This window comes from Hemitrygon akajei, chromosome 8, assembly GCF_048418815.1.
Source record: "Hemitrygon akajei chromosome 8, sHemAka1.3, whole genome shotgun sequence".
NCBI classification, from domain to species: Eukaryota; Metazoa; Chordata; class Chondrichthyes; order Myliobatiformes; family Dasyatidae; genus Hemitrygon; species Hemitrygon akajei.
In genome coordinates this window covers 5,106,268-5,119,655 of record NC_133131.1, presented here as the reverse complement: position 1 = coordinate 5,119,655, position 13,388 = coordinate 5,106,268, and the positions used below count along the sequence as shown (strand labels likewise).

The 13,388-nt window shown below is 42.0% G+C and overlaps 1 protein-coding gene across 3 annotated transcripts in view; it reads right to left on the bottom strand.

Annotated features, from left to right (window-relative positions):
- LOC140731584 (flotillin-2-like) overlaps positions 1–13,388 on the bottom strand; it is a 132,887-nt gene that overhangs the window by 42,680 nt on the left and 76,819 nt on the right. Inside the window, exon 3 of one of the 3 annotated variants that reach the window (XM_073053120.1) lies at positions 11,653–11,743. The exons of 1 other annotated variant lie outside the window; for it this stretch is intronic. In XM_073053120.1, coding sequence (XP_072909221.1) covers positions 11,653–11,743 — 91 coding nt within the window. Of the gene's footprint in view, positions 1–10,744; positions 10,836–11,652; positions 11,744–13,388 lie in introns of all 3 variants that reach the window. One more of the 3 variants, XM_073053119.1, reaches the window with a different exon arrangement.

Here is a 13,388-nt window from a genome sequence, read left to right as displayed (position 1 = left end):
GAAATGTGGGAGGGAGGGGTTAGATTGATCTTAGAGGAGTGTAAAGGGCCTGCGTACTGTTCTACATGCAGCACCGACACAACTGAGTGACTGATCTACACTCTTGCATTTGCAGCCGTGCGAGACCATCCTCATCAAGGTCTCAGACAAATACAGGCAGCACTCTGAAGCAGGGATGTACTTCTGAAAGCTCCAAGTCAAACTTCTGGTGGGTTTGGACAATTTGATTACACTTCACATCCAACCTCTGCCCACTCCCTTGCATTAAACAGTGAGTGATTCTATGGGACTTTGCTTGACCCCTGGATGAAAGCCCATCATAGAATAACCACAAGAGATTCTATAGCGGCTGGAAATCCAGAGTATCACATACAAAATGCTGGAGGAACTCAGCAGGTCAGGAAGCATCTACAGAAATGAATAAAACAGTGGACATTTTGGGATGGGAGCCTTCATCAGCATAATCACTACATTATCACCCAACAACATCAGGCTCCTGAACCAGCATGTATAACTTCACTCACAACAACACTGAAATGATTCTACAAATCTGTGGTGGGCAAGTTGGTGGAGAAGATCCTGAGAGGCAGGATTTATGAGCATTTGGAGAGACATAATCTGATTAGGGATGGTCAGCATGACTTTGCCAAAGGCAGGTTGTGCCTTACGAGCCTGATTGAATTCGTTGAGGATGTAACAAAACACAGAGAGCATAATCTGATTAGGGAAGGTAGAGCAGTGGATGTAGTGCATATGGATTTCAGTAAGGCATTTGATAAGGTTCCACATGTAAGGCTCCTTCAGAAAGTAAGGTGTCTGTCCTAGCTTGGAGAAATTCTGGAAAGATGTCTTCACTACATTATCGGATATTCTGAATCAGCACCTAGAACTTAACCCCTTAATTGCTCTGTTCGGTTTTTGGGGCAAGACAGATTTATGTCTGGGTCCGACCAAATGCCGAATACTATCCTTTGCCTCTCTCCTGGCGAGACGCTTGATCCTCCTTAGATGGAGAGATGTTGCTCCGCCTACTCATGTGCAATGGCTTAACGACATTATGGCCTGCTTGGACCTCGAAAAAATTCATTATTCAGTTCTTAATTCGGATCTAAAGTTCCATAAGGTCTGGGGACCTTTTATCGAGTACTTTCATAACCTTCCTCTTGACTAGGGTTTTTTTTTTCTTTTTTTCTTCTTCTTTTCGGTCCCTTGCTTTCAGCTCCCTTTTTTTTCTGGTAGCAGGCATTATTATCCTCTGTTGCTAAGTGTATTCACAGTCTGGGAGTTTGACTGTCCGGACTTATACTCTTTATACTGTGTGGTGGTTGGTCTGGAGTTGTTGTTGTTTTTTTCTTGTGTTGTGGGGCTTGGGGAGGACACTAAGCTCACTTGTCTTTAATTTAGGTGCTTTTTTGTTAAATTCTCTTCCTTTGTAGCATATTGTTATTGTATGCTTAATCTTGCACTGTATTAATGCTCCTCATTGGGATTTGGGGTTTTTAATTTTGTAAAATGTTTTGAAAAACTAATAAAAAAAAATTTAGAAAAAAAAAAGAAGAAAGTAAGGTGGCATGGGATCCAAGGAGACCTTGCTGTCAGGATGGAAGAGACCCAGACAGAATATGAGGGGTTGTTCCTCCAACCTGAGCGTGGCTTAATTGTGCCAGTAAAGTCCTCTCCTATCAGATTCCTTCTTCTGCCTCTGTCAATGTGTTTCTTCAGCCTTTTACCTCATCCACCCAGCACCTCCCAGCTTCTCACTTCACCATCTGTTCCCCCATACCTGGTCTCGCTATCAAGCTTATACCCCTTCCCCTCCCCTTCATCACCTTCTTTCTAGCTTCTGCCCCTTTCCTTTCCAGTGCTGATGAAGAGTCTCAGTCCAAAACATCAACCGTTTATTTCCCTTTAATGATGCTGCCTGACTTTTTGAGTTCCTCTAGCACCATGTGTGTCCATCTCTGTCTCTGTGTACCATTCTCACAGTTAGCCAGCTGCATTGGCAGCATAGACACACCAAGTAACCGCTGTCATGTGTGACGTCTGAAATCTGAAAAACACACCGTGCACATCTTTCATAATTTCCAGGAACTAATTAAAAAGTGAAGAAAACAAGCTCAGGTGCTAGTGTGTGAATCAGTGATCAATTATCTCTGCAGCTAACAATGCTCTGCAGTTCCTTCTCCCCTGGGTGTTCTGTGCACCAGAGGTGGCTCAGTTTAAGGTGCAGGGAGGACACTCTCAGCAGCCTGGGCTTGGTAGGGCAAATTACTCAGCCTAGCTACAAACCTACATTTTAATTTTATAGCCCACCCAATTAAAAACAATGCAGCAAGAGGCCATCTCTTTCTACATAGTTGGTTCTTTTGCATTCAGCTCTGTGACTTATACCATTTATGGACACGTGTTTTAGTTAGAAAAAATTCTTAAGGTAGAAATACAGAGCCACGAGGTAATGTTGCAGCTCTTAAACTCTGGTTAGACCACACTTGCAAGTATTGTGTTCATTTCTGGCTGCCTCATTACAACTGTGCAACAGTTTCTTCCCCCAAGCCATCAGACTCCTCAATACCCAGAGTCTAGACTGACATCTACATCATTTATTATAATATTGAAATTTGTCCTCTACTGTGCCTATTGTCTTGTTTATTAATAATTAATTATTGTACTGCCCTGCACTGTTTTGTGCACTTTATGTAGTCCTGTGTGGGTCTGTAGTCAAGTGTAGTTTTTGTGTTGTTTTACATAGTCTAGTGTAGCCTTGTGCTGTCTCACATAGTCTAGTGTAGTTTTGTGTTGTTTCATGTAGCACCAGGGTCCTGGAGGAACGTTGTTTCATTTTTACTGTGTACTGTACCAGCAGTTTATGGTCAAAATTACAATAAAAAGCGACTTGACTTGAGAAGAGTGTGGAAGCTTTAGAGAGGGTGCAGAGGTTTACCTAGATTTTGCCTGGATTAGAGAGCATGGGCGAGATAGGATTTTTCCTAGGGCAAAAATGGCTAATACAAGTGGGCATAACTTTAAGGTGTTTGGAGGAAAGTATAGAGAGGATATCAAAGGTAGTTTCTATTTAAGAGAGTGGTGGGTGTGAGTAAAGCACTGTCAGGGGTGGAGGTAGAGGCAGAGACATTAGAGAGATTTAAGAGACTGTTAGACAGGCACATAGATGACAGAAAACTGGAGGGCTATGTGGGAGGGAAGGGTTAGATCGATCTTGGAGTAGGTATAAGGTTGGCACAACACCTTGGGCCGAAGGGCCTGTACCGTGCTGCTCTATGTCCTTAATTGTTATCTTACTCAGAATATCAACTGCTTCTCCTGTGGTAGTTTTAAAGAGGCTTTGCAATGGTCACAGAAAATCACACATCTCCTACTTGTTACACACACTTCCTAATCCTGACAAAACTTGACAGCTAAAAAATATTTCACTTGCTGCCCATGAAATGGCTGCCAACTTTAGAAAAGGATGCAGGGGACATGGAGTTATTGGAAGAGAATTATATCTGGCACTCTCCCTGGGCAACATGGGACACTGGGAACTTCAGCCCAGGAAATCTTGTTAAAACTTAAGTCCTTACAGAAAGGGATTACTAACGAGGGGACAAGTCAGTCTGAGGTCCCAAAGGTGGGAGGAAATCATTCCAAATGGAACACTCTTTTCAAAAATAAATTTACCCTTCACTGAGCATTAATGCATTATAGAAGCTGAGCTGCCTAAACTAATTCATGTTGATGAGGGAACTAGAACCTTAATGTGCAATACTGCATCACGAGAGAAATTCTCTCACATCCCAAATTATCACTGACCAGCAATGAAGAGCTGACACTTACTTCGTCACTAACCACAGTGACTCTCCACTGAACAATACCTTGAACCTTCAACAGAAATATTTTGAGAGCACAGCTTGTCCCCTCTCATCTCAATCTTGCTTAACGTGTTTCATGTGCAAGCCTTTTCAACGGATCTCAGCAGGGTTATTCTAGTCTTTATCACGGCTGAGTCCAATGCTGCCCTCACCTGGACATTGCCACATGCTCTTGCCAGCACATCTACTCTGTAGCTCTGGGACAGTGCAAATTTCTTGGTGGCTTCTCTCCTCATCCTCTAACCTACAGATTTGGAAGACCAATAATCATTTCCTGTTAACTTAAAATATAGATTTTAAGGGAAACAAAATATTAAAATTAAACTATATATTTAAAATGAGACCACTGAAAAGCAGAACCAGGCCATTTGGCCAGTTGAGACTGATCAACATTCCATCATGGCTGATTTATTATCCCTCACAACCCCATTCTCCTGCCTTCTTCCCATAACCTTTGAAGCCCTCTCCAACGCCAGTATATCCTTTCTTATATAAGGGGCCCAAAAACTGCTCTCTCCAAAAATATTCCAATGGCAACTTGACCAATGCCTTCTAAAGCCTCAGCATTAGATGTTTGCTTTTATATTCTAGCCCTCTTGAAACTAATGCTAACATTACTACTGACTCAAGCTGCAAGTTGATCTTTAGGGAATCCTGCAAGAGGGCTCTCTGTCTCTTTGCACTTTTGATTTCAGAATTCGCTCCCAGTTTAGAAAATCCTTCACATCTTTATTCCTTGGACTAGAATCATTCACTAGTCAGGACAGCAATGCTGGCACCCACTGGTCTGTATGTTCCAATACACTGAACAGTTTCTTTCAATTGAAGGGGAATTCTTGAGACCAAACTTAAAGAAATAACAAATCTGCTAGCATCCAGATTATGGCGGCTGATTCTCTGTGCAGAAATGTGGCCAAAGTCTGCACTAACATACACTTGAGAGTTTTATATTTAAAAATTCTCGTGATTTAACTTACAGATGCAAGTTCAAGGATTGTACAACTCAGTATTATTTATGCATATATGGGTACTTATTTGCTCTATTTGTCCTTTGCACAGTTCAGTTTTAGTTTATGCATAGTTTTTCATAAATTCTATTGTATTTCTTTATTTTCCTATAAATGCCTGCAAGAAAACGAATCTCAAGATGGTATATGGTGGCAGATAGCGCTTTGATAAAAAATTTACTTTGAACTTTGCATTTAAAGATTTCCTCTATCCAAACACACAATAGTCATCTTTTCTCAAAGCCTTATATCAATGGATATTAACTCTGACAAAGGGGGACAATGTAATATGTTCCTCTTCCATTATCCATGTACACAGCCGGTTAGCCGAACAATGCACAATGAGCAGTGGGAATTCCTGTGACTGTAAACAATTTACATCACACTGGAGGTTATTTTATTGGCATAATTGTCACACAGAAATAAAGCTCGAATAGACAAGGCAGCAAAACACAGACACGAGATTCTGGAGATGCTGGAAATCTTGAACAACACCCACTAAAATTCTGGAGGAATTCATCAAGTCAAGCAGCATCTATGCAGGGAAATAAACAGTCAAAACTTTGGGCCAAGCCCCTTTATTAGGCTGTGATGAAGGGACTGTATTTTTGATATATGACAATACCATAGCTAACTTGCACAAAGCAATATGCCAACAACCAGTGTGATAAATGATGTACCTTTGCTTACACCACCTCCCTCAGTGCCATTCGGGACCCTGATCAGTCCTTCCTGGTGAGGCAACACTTCACCTGTGAGTCTGTCGGGGTCACCTATTATATCTGGTGTGGTCTCCTCTTTTAATCGGTGTGACCCAACCAAAAAAAAATGGGGAACCACTTTGTATAGCAGCTTCACTCCATCCATCTGAAAAGACAGGATTTCCCATGCCCACACATTTAAATTTGACATCCCATTCCAACATGCCAGTCTATGCCACGATGAGGCCAAACTCAGGTGGGAGGAGCAACACCTCATATCATGTTTGGTCTCCAACCTAATAGCATTAATATTGATTTTTCCAACTTCTGGTCATTTCCCTCCTCTCCCCTTCTTTCTTTTCCATTCCCCATCCTGGCTCCCCTCACACCCCTTCTCCTCACCTGCCCATCAAGTCCCTCTGGTGCCTCCTCCTGTTTCTTCAGTGGTGCTCCCCTGACAGACTCTTCCTTCAGCCTTTTACCTCTATCACTATCATCTCCCCTTCCCTACCTACACATCTTCTCCCTCACCTGGTCTCACCTATCACCTGCTTGTCCTCCTCTTCCTTTCTTACTCTGGTTTCTGCCCCTTTCTTTTCCAGTCCTGATGAAGGGTCTCAGCCAGAAACATCGACTGATGCTGCCTGACCTGCTGTGTTCCTCCAGCATTCCCTGTGTTGGTCTGGACTTCCAGCATCTGCAGAATTTCTCGTATTTATACCAAGGATGAGAGGTAATTACTGGCCCAGAAATGGAGCAGAGCTCCTCTGATTTTCTCTGAAATAAAGTCACGTCTTTGAGACAGCCAAGGTCTCACCAAATCATCAGCTCTTCTGAACAGGGAGGAAGTGACAAAGGAAGTAAGTAAACTTTGACCCAAGAGACTGTAACCCTCAGTATTATAACCCTGTGTGGATTATGGACTCAAGTCTCTCTAATGGGGCCCTAACATACAATTAAAGATTTAGAAAGCGAGAATGGTAACAATTAAGCTGTGAATGATATTCTGTATGACCCTGAACTAGTGAATCTTGTTAAAATTAAACTATGCTAATACACTGCACTATTTTAGGTATTTAGACTCCAGAAATAACCCTGCACACACAGTAAGTCCTCATTATCTGCTGGCTTACTATTCACAGATCCACATACTGAAGGTTAAGTCAGGATCAGGAATGTTTATGTATTTATTTTAGAGATACTGTGCCCTTCCGGCCTAACAAACCGCACCACCCAGCAGCCCACTAATTTAACCCTAGCCTAATCACAGGACAATTTACAATGACCAATTAATCCACTAACCAGTAAGTCTTTGGACTGTGGAAGGGACCTAGAGCTCCTGGAGGAAACCCATGTGGTCACAGGGAGAAAGTACAAACTCCTTACAGATGGCACTGGAACTGAACTCCAAGCTGCAATAGCGTTGTGCTGACTGCTACGCTACCATGGTGCCCTGTTTGGGGAGGGGGACGGTCAGAAGTATATGTCCAGAATATCAGTAGGATAGAAACATGAGCAGGTTTATATACAAGTTGAAACTAACACTAGGAATTGTTTTTTCAGTGGGAGGGGTGACATTGTGTGTCTCCACAGCTTTAATGCCGTCGCTGAAGCCTTTGGAGATTTTCTGTTATCCACCCCCCCCCCAAAGCCGATTCCCTACAATAATAAGTGTTTAGGATCTCTGTACCAAATGCCACATGGCATCAAACTGCAGATTCAAACATGGTTCCTTGCTCTAGATGGTGAGGGTCAGGAGAGGCATCCAAATTCAGGAATTAACCAGGCAGCAGCCCATTCTGGGTCTAGTACTGTGTAATAGATCAGGGATAAGTAATGAGTAAAGGGTCTCTTTGGAAAGTATGATCAGACCTTGGGAAATTATAATTCATTCTGAACATGAGAAACTTGGATCTGAAGTTGGTGTCCTGAACTTACTTAAAGGAATTTGCAATGTAACTGGGACAGAGGTGGATAAAGTGGTCTGGGAAAACAGTCAAAGGTAAGAAGAGACGTGAGCAGATCCTGAAGGAGGTTATGTAATGAAACTCAAAAGGAACAGACCAGAGTAACTAAAAGCCTCAAGAGGAAGAAATGCACTTTGTTGTTACTTAACAAAGTTAAGGATGGTATTAAATCAACGAGATATAATGCTACCCCCAGTAAAGGTTAGCAATAGGTCAAAAGAAGGTGAAATGTTTAGATAGTAGTAAAGTGTGATGGAAAAAATATAAAGAGGGAGAAGACAGAATGAGAGTAAATCAGCAAGTAGCAGAAAATAAGAATTTCTATCGGTATTTCCAAAACAAGCGCTGGTCTCACAGAGGACAAGATTAAGGATTAATAAGGAAAAATGGCAGATTTTATTTGGATCAATTTTCATTTTTGAAGAAACTATGATAGTAAATGCTCGTTACAGCTAAAATAATCTCCATTGGAAGAGAAGATAACTTGGTAACTTATGGGTCAAATACCCTGCATCAGAGGCTCTTTAAGGAAATGAGTGAAGAGACAGTGGATGCAGTAGGTGTAACCAACTAAAGGTCCCAGAGTATCAGAAAACCGCAAGTATGCTATCATTAAAGAGAAGGATGACAGACTCTAAAGATCAGTTACATCCGCTAGCTTAATATTCACCATTGAGGGAAAGCTAGAATCTATTACTAAGATTAAAGATTAGCTTTATTGGTTACACGCACATTGAAACACTGTGAAAAGTGTCATTTTGCGTCAAATCAAATCAGCAGGCATTGTACTGGGCAGCTCGCTGGTGTCACTGCCAACATGCCATGCTCAAAACTCACTAACCCTAATGGTACATCTTTAGAGTGTGACAGAAAGCCAGAGGAAACTCATGCTGTCATGGGTGAGAATGTACAAACTGCTCACAGACGGTGGCAGGAATCGAACCCCAATCTTACAGCTGGCTGCTGTAAAGTGTTGTGCTAAATGCTACGCTAATATTAAGAAAATCATAAGACAATTAAGTTTAGTTAAGGGACTTCAAACCATAGTAACGAGGGGTAAGAGGAGGCCCCATGGATGCAACTGGGGAAGGGGTGGGGTGGAAGTAAGTGATCACTTTGTTGAGCGTTTACGACAGGTCTAACAACATCAGCTAAGAAGATGTACAGGAAACTGAGGAGTGTGATAGGGTTATAGTCATAAGGATTTCAACTGGCTCCAATATTTACTGTAAAAGGCTTGGGGAAGTGGGTGAGGAAATGTTTAATATGCCTGAGAATATGTAGACTTTGTCTTATTGAATATTGGAGCAGGTTTGAGGAGCCAAAGAGCTATTCCCGCTGCTCTTCCTTACATATCAGGTCCTTTCCAGCATATGAACTCCTGACTTAGGTACAGCCTGTAATATGAACGAACGGATAGATTTGCCATTCGATGTAGGGCTGCAGGTATCTTCCGCCAGGCGCGAACGTGGATTGTGGCGATATCTGGATGCACTGGTCTCTCTACGCGTTCCCTTTGGTTAGCCAATATTTTTATCTAAACATACTGGCATGCAGTCACAATTCTGCCAAGTGTCTTGTTCAAGTTGTGAAGAGTTCTTGGGAAAGAATGTCTGCAGAGAACCTGCATGCATATACCAGACAAATAAACACTCAGCTTGGGAGATTTCTCTGCAGCTTAGATTGGAAACCAGACATCGAAAGAAATAGAATCCAACCATCTTGAAGTTACCATTGAAAATCTGAACATTCATTTCTCAGTATCCAGCCTTCATTTCTTTTCGAAGTTTGGCACTGCAATAAATTCTCCCATATTTTGTTTGGTCATGATGCTTCATTCAAGATTTTGTTCCCCTATTCAATTCTTCAGGTGATTAATGTCTCCCTGTGCAACTTACCTGGTGTAGAAGGTTACTGTTCTATCTCTGCTTTTTCAGTCTGTCTCAAACAGTTCCTGATCTGATGAGTCTGCTGCAGGAAATTAAATTTCATTGTCGGAAGGGTTCTGTGATATAACTAACAGATTATGTTCATAGCACTGAAAAAAAACAAACCTAATGCCCAGAACAAAAAAGGCAATGTTTGCTTTTGGGATTGTGGGGTTATTTATGTGAGCAACCCTTCTCTTGATCTCTGCATTCTCACACTTAATGAAAAGCCTCAATTGACATTCAATTATTAAAATTTAAGAGTTATTATTTATAGAGCCAATTGAAGTACAAAATTCATTTGTGAAATTGACAATCAAATGGTGATATAGCTGGATATAACTGTTGGTTAAAAAACAGTCAATACATTGCCACTTTATATTCAGAAGCTGCTCTGCTGAACACAATACACTTGCTACAGTCTGACCAATGTTTTATAATTCAGAATAACCACCAGATTTTTGTAATGCCTCCATTTTCAAATCCAACGAACCTGTCTACAATTATAAACAAAAGTCACTGGTGCTTATTAGTTATATATTCCCGCAATCTTGCACACTTGTTGCCAGAAATGTGTGGCCTGGTGAAAGCCACAGGTAGCTATGGTGCATGCAGGCACGTGTAGTACCAGAAAAAAAAAGCTTATGCCCCAATACAAGACACCAAGACAATTTAGGATGCTTGCGACTTCCCACAATGTATGGGCTCAAAACAGGGAGAATGCCATTCATTGTAAGGTCATGCAGTTCCATTAAACCGGGTGAGGCAGAATAGAAACACATGTCAGCAACAAAGAAAATAATTAGAACCTGCAAAGTTAACCAAATGTTAGAGAAGAATGTTCCCATGGTTCCAAAGTGAACAATCAGCTCACCACCAACATTCAAAGGTGGAAAACATAAGCAAAGTTTTACGTTTTACCTCAGATGGTGTGTGAATGTTTCATCCACATATAATTTTGATGCTTTTCACAGTGGTACAATACACTGCACAGCTCATCCTGAGAAACGTGATATTCCAAAACACGACACAATGAGCTATCAGTAAATAGCCTCGAGCCTGAATGTTATCACAGTCAGGCCCTGCTGGAGCACATTTTCCACCCTTGAACATTATTCATATAAAAAATTACAGACTTGTGACCTCCTACTGTTTTGTTAAGTTAAGCAAAAGCATTAGTAAGCTTTAATTATGCCTATTGACAGACTTAGGTTGCAAAGACTTCTTTTTCTTTTAGAAATCAAATTTTTTTGGGATGGTGGGGTTATTTACCTGAGCGACCCCTGTGACAGTTAGTGCTACCCCCTCTGCGGTCTCTACATCCTCACACTTGGGCTGAAGCGTCATAATCTCAAGGGAAATCCTGTGAAAAACGTAAAACACTCGCAAATTCCAGGTCACATGACAGGCCTCAAGCCTCACTTCTCTTTTCTTGCAATCTCATTTTTTTTCTTTAAACCCCAACCTGTACAGAGTAAACCCCAAGCTGTACAAAGTAACTGATAAAGTAAAAACCATTAGATTGGTCCAAAGAGGCTGTCCTGAGATCTTCACAGTGTAGTCAATCAGTTATATCTCCTGGAGTTGCTAAGTCAACTGTGTTATTCAGTGAACTTTTATAAAGAATCAGCCATTACATTGAACAACATGGGTCATTATTCAGGACGGGCAATAATTCTTAATGCCCAGTCAATCCCTATAATTTAGCGCAGGAGGCTGCAACTTCCCTGCAGAACAGAATTATGTTTGTTGTCCAAGTGAATAAATGTTACAATCAGTAGACCTAATGAATGTTGGTGAAACTCCAACTGTCCATTAGAAAATTGCAAGTTGTAATCAATAGTTTGTTCAGAAGGGGCAGGAGGCAGTCTTGGCCTTCAGATGTGTGCACTCAACGCACACTCACTATTAAATAAATAATTTTTAGTCTGTACTTTTAATCCACCTCTTTCTTGCCCATTGCCTCTTGGCTGGGTTTAATCCGCTTCCTTTGTGCGATACCTACAGTGCTACAGGCCATGCCATTTGGATAAAGCGGTGAAGGTGCCGCAGCAGAGCTCAACATTCAGTTGCTGCTGGGGGAGGGGGGGGAAGCACAGGAAGGGGAAGGAGGGTGGATGAGGATTCAGAGGGGAAAGAAAACAAGTCGAGAAAATAGAGCATGGTTAAGAACCAGTTACCTGTGCAACCCCTGTAACATATACAGGGACCCCCTCAATGGTTTCTATATCCTCACACTGACAGACGACAGTCATGATCTCCAGAGGTAGTCTACGCAGCATGGGGCGTTGGTGGGGAGCAGGGAGCGGGAGGGGAGGAGGCGGTACAGCATACATTCAGTCAAAGCAATTGTTAGATCAAACCACAAGAAATCCAACTCCCAGAGACAGTAAGAAAATCAATTCATAGTTTTTCAACAGGTGTTCAAAGTGATTTAACCCTCGATGAACTGTAACAGCACTTTAACATTGCCCTACAGGAAGTGAGGTTTGCCTTCTGCTGCCCAGATCTGCTATTAAATCCAATGAAGCTCCACATAGGGATCAATATCCTGTAATGTGAGGAATTAAGTATACCGGACTTCCGTATGCATGATTTATACACTCTCGTTTGGCCAATTCCAAATACTTAAACAGGCGTTTTATAAAATCAGTATTAAACCACCATGCATAACCATGTCATGGCTGCAAAGTGCTTCTATTCCCAAAAGGTTATTTGCTTTGAAATAAAGTGCTGTTTGCATGCTGGCAAAACACCAAATTCTATCCAAGAGTTGGATGGCGTGTCTGCTTTCCTGGAAACCTGGAGTGAAGACAAGAAAACCCTCAATCTCAGAACCTCTGGCCTACCCCAAGGACAGCGATGCTGAACAATCTTGGCCTCGGTTTCCGGGAGTCCTGTAAACTGTGCATAAAGTAAAACAACAAAGCAGCTGGCTTCACTCTGAGAAACGACGCTGGCAAGAAATAAAAACTGTGCAGATAACACACAATAATTCAGCGGAGTGGTGAGAAGCCACGTACGTCCTAGAAAAGAAATGTGGCCGAGAATTTGTGCACTCGCCGCCCATCCTGCCAAGTTATCCTCTGCATTTTTTGTTGAGGATATTTTTATTTTATTACTCACATCATGGATATGGATGTAACAAACAAAATATGGCATTTATTAACCATCCCTAATTGCTCCCAAACTGCAGAGGCATACAAGCAACATCTACATTAATAATACTGGAGTGACATGCAGGCCTGCTAGGAGTTTCTGATTTCCTCTCCGAAAGGATTTTTGGGGACAAGGCACCTATATTTGGCCAAACCCTCAACCTTTACCTTTATTTATCACATGTACATCAAAACATAGTGAAATGCATTGTGTGTGTTAACGACCAACAGACCCAAGGATGTGCTGGGGGTAGCCCACAAATGTCACCACACATTCTGGCGCCAACATAACATGCCCACAATGTGAGGCAGAACAACACAGAACACGACAAACAGCAAATCAAGCCCCTTTCCTCCTTCCCATCCACACAGACAATCCTCCAATTCCAGAACAGGTCTCTTCGTAGCATTCCGACTGATACCCGGACTAGTCGATGAACCTACCCATTCATCTGCCCAAGAATGCCATTTAAATGCTGTAGCAGCACTCACCTCGACATCTGTCACCGCATACACCCACCATCTTCTGTGGGAAAAGTTACTCCTTCAGTCTCCTTTCAATTTTTCCCCTCTCACCTTAAACCTATGCCCTCTACTTTTAGAGTCTGCTGCTCTAGGAAGGACGCCGCAACTATCTACCTTACCTCGGGGGTGGCATGGTAACACTGTGCCAGTGATCACAATTCAATTACCACCACCACTGTCTGTAATGAGCTTGGACGTTCTCCCCATCTTCTGGCTCCAATGACATACAGGTA